At 37.9% G+C, this 14,764-nt stretch overlaps 1 protein-coding gene across 3 annotated transcripts in view; it reads left to right on the top strand.

Annotated features, from left to right (window-relative positions):
- LOC150080668 (fibrillin-2-like) overlaps positions 1-14,764 on the top strand; it is a 1,460,049-nt gene that overhangs the window by 418,457 nt on the left and 1,026,828 nt on the right. For all 3 annotated transcript variants that reach the window (XM_090381969.1, XM_090381968.1, XM_090381967.1), the window contains exon 15: positions 3,149-3,361. In XM_090381969.1, the coding sequence (XP_090238095.1) occupies positions 3,149-3,361 (213 nt within the window). The remainder of the gene's footprint in view (positions 1-3,148; positions 3,362-14,764) is intronic.

Below are 14,764 nucleotides of genomic sequence, written 5' to 3'. Positions count from 1 at the left end.
TCCTGTTGCAGCAGCATAGTGTCAGTAGTGTCCTTAATAACCCTGCCAACCTTTGTATCGTCTGCAAACTTGGACATTAAGCCTGATATACCATCATCAATATCATTTATAAATACAGAAAACAACAATGGACCCAACACTGAACCCTGAGGGACTCCACCAATAACATTAGTCCATGAAGAGCAGTGTCCATTGATTACCACTCACTGTCTTCTCCCACTCAACCATCCCTTTATCCATAGCAGCAATTTGCCTCCAAAGCCACACTGCTCCAATTTGTGCAGCAGTCTTCCATGTACAACAGTATCAGAGGCTTTTCTAAGATCCCAATATAAGATCCAGTACAGTACACACAAATATATTTGCGTGTACTGTACTGTACTGTAATTCTTATATGGTGTACTAATGTATATTGGCACTCTTGCTTCTCAAAGCACAGAATATAAAAAATTATTGATGCCATAATTCTGTGTAATCAGAAAATTTTTGTAGCTGATTTATTTAATATAAAAAGAGAATTATTTATTTATTTTATTTATTTTTTTATACACTTAGGTTTTTTTTTTGTTTTTTTTTTCTTACTTTTATACAAATTATATTTGTTAATTTGAATATGGGGGCCTTAAAGTTCTAATTTCTTGGTGGGCCTTTTATTATCTTATCTTCGGTCCAACTCTGACTGAAGGTATCTTTACAAATAGTCATATGACCTGCAAAAGGGGACATACATTTAAATTAGGAGAGGGATGATTATAGTTTTCATTCTGATAATTTTCCTTTAGTCCAAGAGTGAATGACTATTGGAATAGACCCCCACAACATTTTTCTTTTGTCTGAAGTCTGAAGCCTATCTAAATTTCTGAAGGGGATTCAATAAATACTTGAAAGACCTGGGATATGAAGTGAAGGAAGGTGATGATTATGACAGGAAAAATTATTTGATGGGGTGGGCAAATGATGTGGTTTGTGGGGGTTTTTTTTGACTTGTGATACTGACTTCCTTGCATCATTTTGCCACTATTAATATAAAAAATGCCCATTATTTGTTTATTTTTAGTTATATAAACATTCCAGTCAACAGGCATCCATCTGTGTCCTTGACAGCTCACCTATTAGATTTAGCAATATTTTTACTAATGAATATAACATTATTATATACAGGATTGTTGTGATTAAATTATGTCACAGATACAGACAGGTGGAAAATAGCTATTTGTAAGGAGTTGAAATGGACAGTATCCAGACAACCATGTAAAATGAAAGGTAGGGAAAAAAAAAGCTCCAAAAAAAAAAAAAAATAATAAATAAGTGTAAACAGGTGATATTGTCACCATTTTCTGTTACAAAAGAAATTTATTCAGCTCATAACTATTATACAGTCAATTTGAGTCATAACTGTTTTATAAGAAGTCTATTCAGATCCTAGTATGGTACAATGTATGTCACAGTTGTGTCACTTACATTGTTCAGTGTGAAGAGTGTTCATGTCAGTGGTATGCTGGAAGTGCAGAGCTTCATTGATTACTTTCAGTGTCAATGAAAAAGTCCACTTCTTTGCATCATTTGGCCTTACTAATACCATCACATTAATATATACTGTACAATTTTGAATTGAAAGAAATGATTTTATTTCTTTCAATCCAATGAGTATAATGTATATTGAGTAGATTGGTAATTCCTGTATGTTTTTACCCTTTGCTTACATACTTTAATAGCTCTTATTGCTGTTATTCCAGTCCACCATAGTTTTATTATATTTTCCTTAGAACTGTGTTCTTGTGAGCTAACTTCACTTACAGAAGTTGAGGTTGTTAGATAATGTTTGTGTGGCAGCTGAGCTATTTCCTAAAATTCTTATTTCTTGCTATTTCCTATTTGTGGAAATTTCGAATTATGCACCATCAGTGAGGTTACCATTCAATTTATTTTTCTACATCACAGTAGACAATGGTTAGGAAACCACACAGTTTGAGAAAAAAATAAAATGGCAGCCTGTTATGATGAATAGCACTCAGTAATCCAAGTTCAGCAAAGACTGTGAGCTGGAAATGGTCTTTATGTAATGTATTATGCTAAAAATGGTAAATAATTCCCATCAAAAGTTAATGACTACGGTTCAGCAATAGTAAAGATCAAGTCAGGTCTACTGTCAATCTTGCAAACTTCTGTTGGTGCCTCCGTAGCCAGGTGGGCAGGAGCAGCAGTGCGTAGCACACGCTTCTTGATTAGACCGGGGTGTAATCAAGTAGTAGTTCGAGCCCATGCCCATCAAATACGGAGGATGCGGAAAGGTCAGGGAATGACCACCGCATATCCCCGGAGCAATATGGCCTTAGTTGCTAATGCTCCTAAAAACCAAATAACAACAACAACAACAACAAACTTCTGAAACTGTAGGAATGATGAACAATACAAACTGATTCATGTAGGTACCTGTGAAATAAAATGTTCTGATGTTATTATAATTACCAGACATTCCTTGAAACAGATCGTTTATTCCATGTGTGGAAGCTCATTTATGCTCAGCAGTCATTCTTCAAAGATTTTGGCAGAGGATAAAGTATTTGGAAATCATTCTGGCTTTGTTTGATCAGTGTCAACAATTCAGTGATATTCAGAGGAGGCAGAGATTGTCTTCCATGTTGATAATTTGCGAATCATCAAAACTGCTGTTTCAGGTTGAGAAAATCATGCGATTACAGTGAAAATTTCATTTCGTGTAGGTCAAGGCACTTCATTCTATAATGAAGTAAAAACATGGATGCATTAACACATTCTCTGGCAGATGGCTAGGAGACACAGTATGCACGATGCCCTCCAATACAGTGTGGAATTATTATCAAATGAATTTTGTTAGACTGATCTAAAGAAGTTTGTCAAATTCAAAGATTGTGATGAAAAAAAAAAAAGTAATGTATTGCACCACGCTATGATCAGCAGTGAAACATGCCTGTGTTCATAAGGATAATTCATGAAAATATGTGGATAAATAAAAAGTATCAAATTTAGCTAATACATTTTTTCAGATATATTTATAAATATGTTTCAGAATAGAGAGTTATTCATTGTATACCCTGTGCATTCAGATATATATTTGTTTGCATAAAAATTTTTAAAAATTTGATAAGTTTGTAAATATTTATTTTAGATACTCGCAGAGACCGTTGCTTTTCATCATACAGGAATGGAGAATGCATTCAGCCATCTCAGATTCTAGTTACTAAGTCTTCTTGTTGCTGTGCCATGCGTGGAGCAATGACCCCAGCTTGGGGTACACCATGCGTAGCCTGTCCTGTCACTGGGTTTCAAGAATATAGTGATCTCTGTATACATGGTCCTGGATTAGGACATGAAGCTTTAGGTAATATTTTTGTCATTCTGTGTACCCAGATTGTGAGAATGTGGAAGAAATCCTATTTATTTGATATAGTAGAATGAAAATTTAATACAGTAGTGGATCACTGATACTGTACTTGAAATGAATTATTATGAGTGGCTTATTCTATACTCATACATTATTTAGCAAAGTGTAAAGTTATTAGTATTGCTTATTAGTTTAGTAAAAATCATTAGTATAGTAAAAGTGAGTAGTAGTATAGTAGAAGTTGTTAGTAGCATAGAAGTTATTAATATAGTAAAAGTTATTAGTATAGTACTGCTTCTAGTGATTTCCTTTATGTTTTTACATAATCTAAAAGAAGAGCTTTATTCCATTTCCTAATCTTTTTAAATACTAATTATTTTTTTCTAAAGACATTTAAGAACTAAGTTTTTTTTGAGAATGGAAGATTTCAATGAATATGCATGGGAAAAGAGAAAGAAAAAGAGACCTTGTAAAAAAAACAAAAAGTAAATAAATTTGTACAAAAAATTTCTATAATTAAGTCACAGTATGGTTCTGCTTCACTAAAAAGTTTCAAATCCAGCTAAATGCAGATGGACATTGCACACCAAAATATTCTACATTTGATTTGCCCTTATTGTAATATCTATATATTGTACTATATAATGTGTGGACTCATTTCATTTCATCAAAAATATCTTTGACAACCACTCCCCTGGCTGAAGTTCATCTGTGGATATCTCAGAACTGATAGGTCAAAAGAGAAGTTATTGCTATTAAAATAAAATAAATAATTAATTCGAGATCAAACAGAGGATAAGGCCACTTAGCCCCAATATAAGAAGATTGAGCCTTGAGATTATTTCTTTGCTCATTCTGGTGAATCAGGTTTCCATCCATGGGAGGTGGGCTCTACTGTTTAGTTCTTAATAATATCCTCCACTTGAAAACATTATGAATGAAATTATTAAAATATGTAAAACATCTTTTGTCAACAAACATTAACCACATTTTTGCGATTAAAACTGCCAAGTGATAACTCTAACTGCACTGTTAAGGCAGCATACTCAGGACAATCAAGCATCACATATATATTGACATCTCTTCCTCTCTGAAGGTACATCTAGTACTATCTAGAAGGTCTAACTGACATAATCTTAATGCTAGTCTATGTCTGGTTAATAAGAAAACTGCATGCATATCCAACTCCAGCTGGAGCCATGATCATTTCTTTACCTTAATAATTTCTATTATAGGCAAAAAGATATAGGGTTGTGTGTACCTTTAATACCCTCCTCCCATCTCTTGCCATAAACCATATAATTCAGTTAATATCCTTTTCTTCTCTATCTTTAAGTCATTTCTTGTATCAGGACAATATGTTATTTCTAATACAGTGACAGATATAATTTTCTTCATTAAAAGCATCATACCAGAAAGAAAAATTAACAAATCCATGGGCATTCTCCCTGTAAGCACCTATAGTGCTTCTGTTGATAATATCCTACAAACTCAAGTTGTACCTAAAAGAGCATATGTGACTATGCTTCTGGAGTTTGGGGAAAAATAAGCACTCATATAAAACATTTATTGATCTTCTCTTTATGCCCCAATTCTTCTGAGCTTAGCGTACAATTATCTTATGTTATTTTTAAGAAATTTAACATGCTCAGTAAAGAACATGCACTCTTCCAGGTACTCAAGTACCTAACAATCTTAACGTAATGTAGGGAGATTCCTTGTGCTCCAATTAGCAGATTCCTATTCATGCTCATCTATCCTTTAAGCAGCATAAGGACTGATTTTCTATAAGATATTTAAAGTTTATAGACTCTACTCCAGTCTGTTAACTTTCCTAATATTTGACTAGCTGTAACTCCATTTCATACCTTGAATTTCCATTTTTTTTTAAAAATGAATACTCCAAGCAGGAGAGCTATTAGAACCTATAGTACTTAGTACTGCACATACGTTGAAGGTTGAAATGATGAAAGAAGGTACTTAATATTACACTTGAATATCTGTAGATTGTAATTTTCAGAAAATATATATGAAGGGAGGTGGTCTAGGAAATGGAAGTTGATGGAATAAATGAGGAAAGAAAAAAGTTGGTTCTGTGAGTTGGGTGTTGGACACTAAAAGGTTGTTGACTGGTTGCAGCATGTGTTTGAACTGCTATGGAAGAGAGAGCAGGAATTATAGAAGCAAATTCAGAAGAACAGTTCCCATGGGAGTATCTACAGAAAAGGCATGCAGCAGCAGAAATAGAACATTGATGAGACAAAGAGTGGAGAGACTGTCACAGATGAGTAATCAGTTAACCTAACTGCCTTCTTATGAATGGAATCTAAAAATCTGAGAGAGGTTTGGATTAGGATTGCCCCAGATGTGGGAATAATATTCCATTGTGAATTTGCGATTTGTACAGAGTGAACTGCTGTTTGGAAGAAAACTACCACTGAGAGTGAAAGGAGAAAACCCAATTTTTTATATGCGGAGGAAACAATATTTGGGATGTGCTTATGCCAAGAGAGATTAGAAGTCGGGATAATACCCAGTAGAGAAATGGGATTTCGTCTAGGAATCTGAGTGTCATCGAAGATGAACATAGCAGCAGAAGAATCCTTTTTGCAAGATATAAGACAGGACTGAGTTTTAGAAGGATTTAAATCAACTAAGTTGTCTTTGCCCACTGGACAATTACCTGGAGATCGGCATTTATGAAATTGGTAGCGGATATTCAAGAAGTTCAAGCTAATTGAACAGGGCGAGATTTCTCAAACTGGAAAGTGGAATGCAATGTGCTATCATCAGCAAAACTATGGATAGGATTTCCATTCAGTTTGAGAAGGTCATTAATATACAAGAGGAAAAGAGTGGGGGAAAGAACTCAACCTTGGGGACCCCAGAAATAGTGTAGAAGTTAGAAGACAGAGAGCCATCACACTCAGTGAGCAGTCAGAGAGAAAACTCAATAACCAATTACAAAAAACAGTTGGCAAACCATAAGATGGAAGCTTGTTTGGAAGACCTTTATGCCAAAAACAATCAATAGCCTTTGAGATGTCAGGAGCAACTGCTTGTGTTTCACCGAACTTTTCCATTGAATTTGTCCATAAATGGGTAACTTAAGCCAGAATATCACCAGTGGATTGACACTGATGAATCCGTACTGGTGATCGTTGATCAGATGGAAGGTTTCTAGATAGTTTAATAGTAGGCGGTTAATTGAGTTCTCCATTACTTTAGAAAGAGTAAAAGTAATTGCAATGGAATGATAATTGGATGGGAATGATTTGTCACCCTTTTTAGGAACTGGCTGGATATGAGCAAATTTCCAAAAAGAAGGAAAAACACCTTTGGAATAAGAAAGTGAAAAAAGGCAACAAAGAACAGGAATAAGTTCAAGAGCACAGGTTTTGAGAACAAGTGGAGCAATACCATTAGGATCTGGAGGTTTCTTAGCATCAAGGTTTGTCATTATCCTTCTGACATCCTTTTTATGGAAGATCACAGGAGACATTGAATAGAGCTTGCTGGAACTGGTGGTGGGAGGTATTTTACCAAGATCATTAATACATGAGTTGGAAGAAAATGGAATGCTAGAAGGTCAGCTTTATCCTTAGCTGAAGTGGCAATAGAACTATTTGGTTTTGACAGACGTGAGAGCAGAGATGGGCAAAAGTTGCTGCCAATAGCTTTGGAAAGAGACCAGAATGCTCAGCTACCATTAGTAGTAGTAGTAGTAGTAGTAATAGAGGCATGTGATGCAAGAAAGAAAACAAGCATATGAACTTATGTAGCATCAGCCAAAAAAAAAAAAAAATTCACACAACCATTCTCTCTAAAGGTTTGTCCAGTTCCTCCTTGAATTTACTTAAGCTATCAATTTCCACAATGACAGATGAAAGTTTGTTCCAGCAATTAACCACCTACTGGCTAAAGGAAAATTTCCACACATCTATTCTACAACTATCTTTCCTCAATTTGAATTTATGCCCCCTTAGGTTGATAATCTGAGTAAGCAGAAGAATCCAAGGGTAAATTCTAGCTGCTGAAATTTTCAAAACTTAAGCCTCTCTTGGTAAGAGGACCCCTTCGTTCCCCTCACCTTTATCTGTACATGCTGAAGCATATCTACATCCTTCCTAAAATGAGGCCTCCAGACCTGTACACAGTACTCAAGGTGTAGCGTGAACATTGCCTTATACAAAAGGATAATCACCTCCTTTTCCCTGCTAGCAAAATTCCTGTATATCATTGACAATACCCCATGATCTGCTCTTGCATCCTGTCTGCATTGCTCAGAAAACTTCATATCTGACTGTACAATTACTCCCGGGTCTTTTTCATTTTCTACCGCCCTAAGTGTAGCACCACACAGTTGGTACGTACCTCTGCAGTTACTTCTACTCATATGCAGTACTTTGCATTTGTCAATGTTAAACTTCAGTTGCCACTTCTCAGCCCATCTACCCGAATTTTCTAGATCCTGTTACAGTAGCAAACTGCCATTACTGTCCTTAACAACCCTGCCAACCTTTGTATCACTGCAAACTTCGACATTAAGCCCGATATACCTTCATCAATATCATTGATAAATATACAAAACAACAGAGGGCCCCAAAACCGTATCCTGTGGGACTAAACTAATAAAATTAGTTCACGAAGAGCAGTGTCCATTGCAATCCTTGCTGTTTTTCTTAGCATCTTTTGTTAAGGATTTCTCGTAATCTGCCTTCGCCTGCCTAACCTCCTTTGTGACCTGATTACAGACTAGCTTATATCTGCCATAGGCTTCCGAGTCGCTTGATAATTTATATGCATCCCATGCATTTTTCTTCTCTGTTACGAGTCTCATTAGTTCATTTGATAACAATTTAGGCCTAAACCTTGAACAATATTTTTTAATAGGTGTGAAACTTTTAGTAGCATCCACGATTAATTCCTTGAATGCTTCCCACTTAGAATTTACTGTTGGTAACATCGTCAGTTGATCCCACTGTACAGAATTTAAAAACTGTCGGAGACCATTGTACTCACCTTTATGGAAGCAAAAACCCTTTCCTTTACCCCTGATGGTAATTAAATCTTTAAGTAAATCCCACATCAGTACACTGTGATCACTGCCACCTAGTGGTTCCTTTATCTGCAAATTCTTAATACACGAATGATCACTGCTGATAACCTGATCAAGAGTATTACCCTCTCTGATTGCCTCTCGAATATGCTGCTGCAGAAAACAATCATCCAATAAATCCACAAAAGTCTTGCTAGTGCGTGAGTGACCAACCGACCAGTTCCAGTCAATATCTGGGAAGTTAAAATCCTCCATTATAAGACATTCTGATTTACTAGCCCACTCTATTATTCTGTACAATTATTCGCTGTACTCATTCGAGTCATTAGGCCTATAACACACTCCTACTCTTATTTTTGCTTTCGCAGTGCTTATGGTGGCGCCTCTGTAGCCAGATGGGCAGGAGTGGCAGTGCGTATCACACGCTTCTTGATTAGACCGGGGTTCAAGCCCGTGACCACCAAATACGGAGGATGGGGAAAAGTCAGGGAATGACCACCGCATATCCTCGGAGCAATATGGCCTTAGTTGCTAATGCTCCTAAAAACCAAACAACAACAACAACAACAGTGCTTATGTCACACCACACTGACTCATCATTGCTTTTGTGTCTGTGTGACACTATATCTGTGCTAATATCTGTGTGACACCACGTCTCTGATATCCAAACAATATCTGCCTTTGATGTCTTGACCAGCACCTCAAATTCAAATTTATATACTATACTTCTAGCATAAATATACATGCACCTATTCTTAATCTTAGTTACCCTAACACAGCACATGTATTTATTTGTTTCATGATGACTGCCATCATTCCCTGAAACCCCCAGCACCCCTCACCCCTCACTCCGCTGCTCATTCTTACAGAAGTAATGCAAGAATCACCATCACCTCTGTCTGCGGCTACTTTTAACCTTGTAGTCTGTGAATCCCCCCAAGCTAGCAGTTTTCTGACCCACCTAACACTGCCTTAGCAGCAAACACTCTTGCACCCTTTCTATTTAAGTGTATCTCATCCCTGTAGAAGCACAGACCACAATAAACACAGACCACTCTGAAAAAAATTCTACCCCACGAGCCTTGCATAATCCCTCCAGAGCCGAATTGATTGACAAGGCTCTCATCGTATACTTACTCCTATCGTGTTTGGGCAGAATTGGAGACACTTTCAAATTTAACCCTAACTCATGACTTTTTTCCAACATTGACCTGTACTTGTTAAGTAAATCTGCAGATCTCCTACTCTTAATATCATTGGTGCCAACTTGTACAACAATATCACCCTTTGGGCCCGTAAAAGATGATATCTGCTCTACGAAATCAGCCTTTGCCCCTGGCAGACATACCCTGGTCCTATTCCATCTATCTGTTTTACACAATATATTACTTGTCTTGCTGATAATAGGTCACCAACAATAACTAACTCCTGTGGGGCCAGGGCATTCTGCCTTGGAGATTGCTGCTGTCTTCCCTGATTTCAGCCAACTCCAGCTGGCTTCCTTTTCTAGTCACAGCAACCCAGCTGGTCGATATGCTGAGGCATTTGCAATTACTAATGATTTTGCACAGATTGTTCATTTACCTACAAGAATATTGGACAATCCTAACCATACAGCCAAAACGTTTGATCTTTTTCTCACAAACAACCCTTCTAGGTACATGGTCGAAGTGAATGGCTCTTTAGGCACCTCAGATCACAACTTGGTGATTGTCTCTTCTCCAATGGTGCCTTTATTTCATGGCTATTATCAACCTCATATTGTTTGGCATTACAAGAATGCAAAATGGGATGACCTGCAAGATTTCTTTTCTTCTTTTCCTTGGTTGGATTACTGTTTCAAAACTTCTGATGTCAATGTTTGCTTAGATCATGTCAGTGAAATTATTCTTGTAGGAATGGAATCCTTTATTCCACATTCCACTTTAAAATCTCGTCCTTTATCTAAACCTTGGTTTTTCAATAAATGTGCTAAGGCTGTTCAAGAGAAGAATGTTGCATATTGTAATTGGCTTGTTTCCAATTCTTCAGTTTCATTTTCTGCCTACACCAAAGGTTGCAACAATTGTAAAGCATTTATTAATGAGTCCAAACTAGATTTTGAACAGGCTAAGAGTAGAAAACTTGCTTCTTGCCCTAATGGTAGTCGAGCATTCTGGTCTCTTGGCAATGCTATTGGCGACAACTTTTGCCCATCTCTGCTCCCACCTCTGTCAGAACCAGATGGTTCTGTTGTCACTTCAGCCACGGAGAAAGCAGACCTACTAGTATCCCATTTTTCTTCCAACTTACATATTAATGATCTTGGTGAAACACCTCCTACCATTCCTAGCATGCTCCATTCAATGCTACCTGTGATCTTCCATCAAAAGTATGTCAGAAGGATTTTGACCTATCTTGATGTTAAGAAAGCTCCAAGTCCTGATGGTATTTCTCCACTTGTTCTCAAAACCTGTGCTCCTTAACTTACTCCTGTTCTTTGCCGCCTTTTTTTCACTTTCTTATTCCAAAGGTGTTTTTCCTTCTGCATGGAAATTTGCTCATATCTAGCCAGTTCCTAAAAAGGGTGACAAATCCCTCCCATCCAATTATCATCCCATTGCAATTACTTCTACTCTTTCTAAAGTAATGGAGAAATCAATTAACTGCCAACTCTTAAACTACCTAGAAACCTTCTGTGTGTTCAACGATCGCCAGTATGGATTCCATCAGTGTCGATCCACTGGTGATATTCTGGCTTATGTTACTTAGTTATGGACAAATTCAGTAGAAAAGTTCGGTGAAACATAAGCTGTTGCTCTTGACATCTCAAAGGCTTTCGATCGTGTTTGGCATAAAGGTCTTCTAAACAAGCTTCCATCTTATGGTTTGCCAACTGTTTTTAGTAATTGGTTATCCAGTTTTATCTCTGATTGCTCACTGAGTGGGATGGTAGATGGCTCTCTGTCTTCTACCTTCTCTACTAATGCTGGTGTTCCCCCATGGTTCAGTCTTTCTCCCACTCTTTTCCTCTTGTATATTAATGACCTTCTTTCATTGACTGGAAATCCTATCCACTGTTTTGCTGATGATATCACATTGCATTCCACTTTCCATTTTGAGAAACCTTGCCCTGCTCAATCAGCTTCAACTTCCTGAATATCCACTAACAGTTCCTTAATTACCGATCTCCAGGTAATTCTCCAGTGGGGCAAAGACAACTTAGTTGATTTCAACCCTTCTAAAACTCAGTCTTGTCTTATATCTCGCAAAAAGGATTCTTGTGCTCCTATGCTTATCTTTGGTGACACTCCAATTTCTAGGCAAAATGATATATCTGTTTTGGGGATTACCCTGACTTCTAATCTCTCTCCCTCTTGGCACAAGCACATTACAAATATTGCTTCCTCTGCATCTAGCAAACTTGGTTTTCTCTTTCGCTCTTGGCATTACTTTTCTTCCAAGCTGCTGTTCACTCTGTACAAATCGGAAATCTACCCTACCATAGAATATTGTTCCCACATTTGGGGTGGTGCCCCAAAAACCTCTCTCAGGCTCCTAGATTCCATTCAGAAGAGGGCAGTTGGGTTAATTAATGACTCATCTCTGACTGAGCCTCTCCACTCACTGTCTCATAGACGTTCTGCTTCTGCTGCATGCCTTTTCTACAGTTACTTCCATAGGCACTGCACTGTTCTTCTGAATTGGCTTCTATAATTCCCGCTCTCTCTTTTTCAAAACAGTCCAAACACATGCCGCCACCAGCCAACATCCATTTACTGTCCAACTTCAAACTCACAGAACTAACTTTTCATCTTCTTCGTTTATTCATTCAGCTGCTGTTTTCTGGAACAGCCTTCCTTCATATGTATTTCCTGAAAATTACAGTCTACAGCAGTTGAAGTCTAATGTCAATAAATGTCTTCTTTCATCTTCTCAACCTCCAACCCAAGCATGGTACTAAGTACTATAGGTTCCAATATGTCTCGTGTTTGCAGTTGTCATTAAAAAAAAAAAAAAAAATTCAGTAGAAGATGGAGATGCCACAGGTAATAGCAAACATGTTAAAGCCTTAAACACCTTGATCATAAAGCAAATTTATTAAGTCCCTAAACACTGCCATCTATGCTTCCACTTCATAATTTCCAAATGAGACAGAGATACTGATGGAGTTCCTCCCTATAAGTATATCTCTTTACATTCAAAATTAGCCTTGCTGCACTCCTTTGTAACTTTTCAAGCAAGATGATATTTCAAGCAAGATGATGAACAGGACCAGGGTATGTCTGCCAGGGGCAAAGGTTGATGACGTTGTAGAGCGAATATCATCTTTTAAGGGCACAAAAGGTGATATAGTTGTACACGTTGGCACTAATAATATTAAGAGTAGGAGACCGGCAGAATTACTTAACAAGTACAGGTCACTGTTGAACAAAAGCCGAGAATTAGGGTTGAATTTGAAAGTGTCTGCAATTCTGCCCAGACACGATAGCAGGGAGTATATGATGAGAGCCTTGTCGATCAATTCGGCCCTGGAAAGATTGTGCAAGGCTCAAGGGGTAGAATTTTTTTCAGCCTGGACTGTACTTGTTAACAGGAGAGATTGCTTCTACAGGGATGGGATACACTTAAATAGAAAGGGTGCAAGAATATTTGCTGATGCTATCGAGGCAGTGTTAGGTGGGTCGGAAAACTGCTAGCTTGGGGGGAGACAAAGACCAATAGATTGACAGTAGCCACTGGCAGAGGTGAAAGAGATTCTTGCACTGCTTTTGTTAGAATGAGCAGAAGCCTGAAAAACAAGATGCATGGTATTTCAGAGACTGCTGGGAGCCATTGCGGCACAAGTAAACACATGGGTTGTGTTAGGGTAGCTAAGAATAGAAACAGGTGCAGGTATACTTGCGTGTACACCAATGCTAGGAGTTTAGTAAATAAATTTGATGAATTTGAGGTATTGCTCAAAACATCGAAGGCAGATATTGTTGGGATATCAGAGACGTGGTGTCACACAGATATAAGGGATGCGGAACTGCAATTTGGGGAGTACAACGTCGACAGAAAGGATAGACAGGATAGGAAGGGGGGAGGTGTTATGCTATTAGTTAAGAAACACATAAAAACCAAGGAAGTGAAGCCAGTCGACATCGCTGGACAGTGCAGTGTGGAGTCAGTTTGGTGTGACATAAACATTGGAGATCAAAATTGAGAGTAGGAGTGTGCTATAGGCCTAATGACTCTGATGAGTATAATAAGGAACTGTACAGGGAAATAGAGTGGGCCAGTAAATCAGAGTGTCTTATAATGGTAGATTTTAATTTCCCAGATATTGACTGGATTTTGGGGGCTGGTTACTCACACACTAGCAGGGCTTTTGTGGATTTATTGGATGATTGTTTTCTACATCAGCATGTTCGGGAGGCAACTAGAGGGAGTAATACTCTTGATTTGATTATCAGCAGTGATTCTTCATGCATTAAGAATCTGCAGATAAATGAACCACTAGGTGGCAGTGATCACAGTGTGCTGAAGTGGGATTTACTCAAAGAGGTAACTACCATTAGGGGTAAAGGGAAGGGTTATTGCTTCCGTAAAGGCGACTACGATGGACTGAGACAGTATTTAAATTCTACACAGTGGGACCAACTGATGATGTTACCAACAGCAAATTCAAAATGGGAAGCATTCAAAGAACTTATCTTGGAAGCTACTAGGCTTTACATACCAACTAAGAAATATTGTTCAAGGTTTAGGCCAAAATGGATGTCAGATGAACTAATGAGGCATATGGCAGAGAAGAAAAATGCATGGGATACATACAAATTAACACATGACACAGAAGACTGTGACAGATACAAGTTGATATGCAACCAAGTTACAAAGGAGGTTAGGCAGGCGAAGGCAGATTACGAGAAATCCTTGGCAAGGGATGCAAAGAAAAACAGCAAAGAGTTCTTTACTTATGTAAACTCTAGAAGGAAGGGGATGAATCAGATTGGTCCACTTGATATTGATGGGTCAAGTGTTGATGATCCTGCTCAGGTAGCTAACAAACTAAATGAATATTTTGCATCGACATTCACACATGAGGAGTTATTCAGCGAGGGGAATGCCAGAGGTGTATTCAACTCTAGCAGTAAGCTACAGAATCTTGAAATAACTGGGAGTAAAGTGGAGGAGAAACTGTTGAAGATAAACACAAGAAAGGCACCCGGGGTGGATGGGATCTATCCAGTTATATTAAAGGAGGCAGCAAAGGAAGTAAGCAAACCCTTAGCCATAATTATGAGAGCTTCCTTGGACTCGGGGGAGGTACCCATAGACTGGAAATGTGCAAATGTGACCCCAATTCACAAAGGAGG

This window comes from Mastigoproctus giganteus, chromosome 9 (genome assembly GCF_048544385.1).
Source record: "Mastigoproctus giganteus isolate SK-2022 chromosome 9, ASM4854438v1, whole genome shotgun sequence".
Lineage (NCBI taxonomy): Eukaryota > Metazoa > Arthropoda > Arachnida > Uropygi > Thelyphonidae > Mastigoproctus > Mastigoproctus giganteus.
Note: the sequence above shows the minus strand (reverse complement) of the source record. Positions and strands in the feature narration are given on the sequence as shown.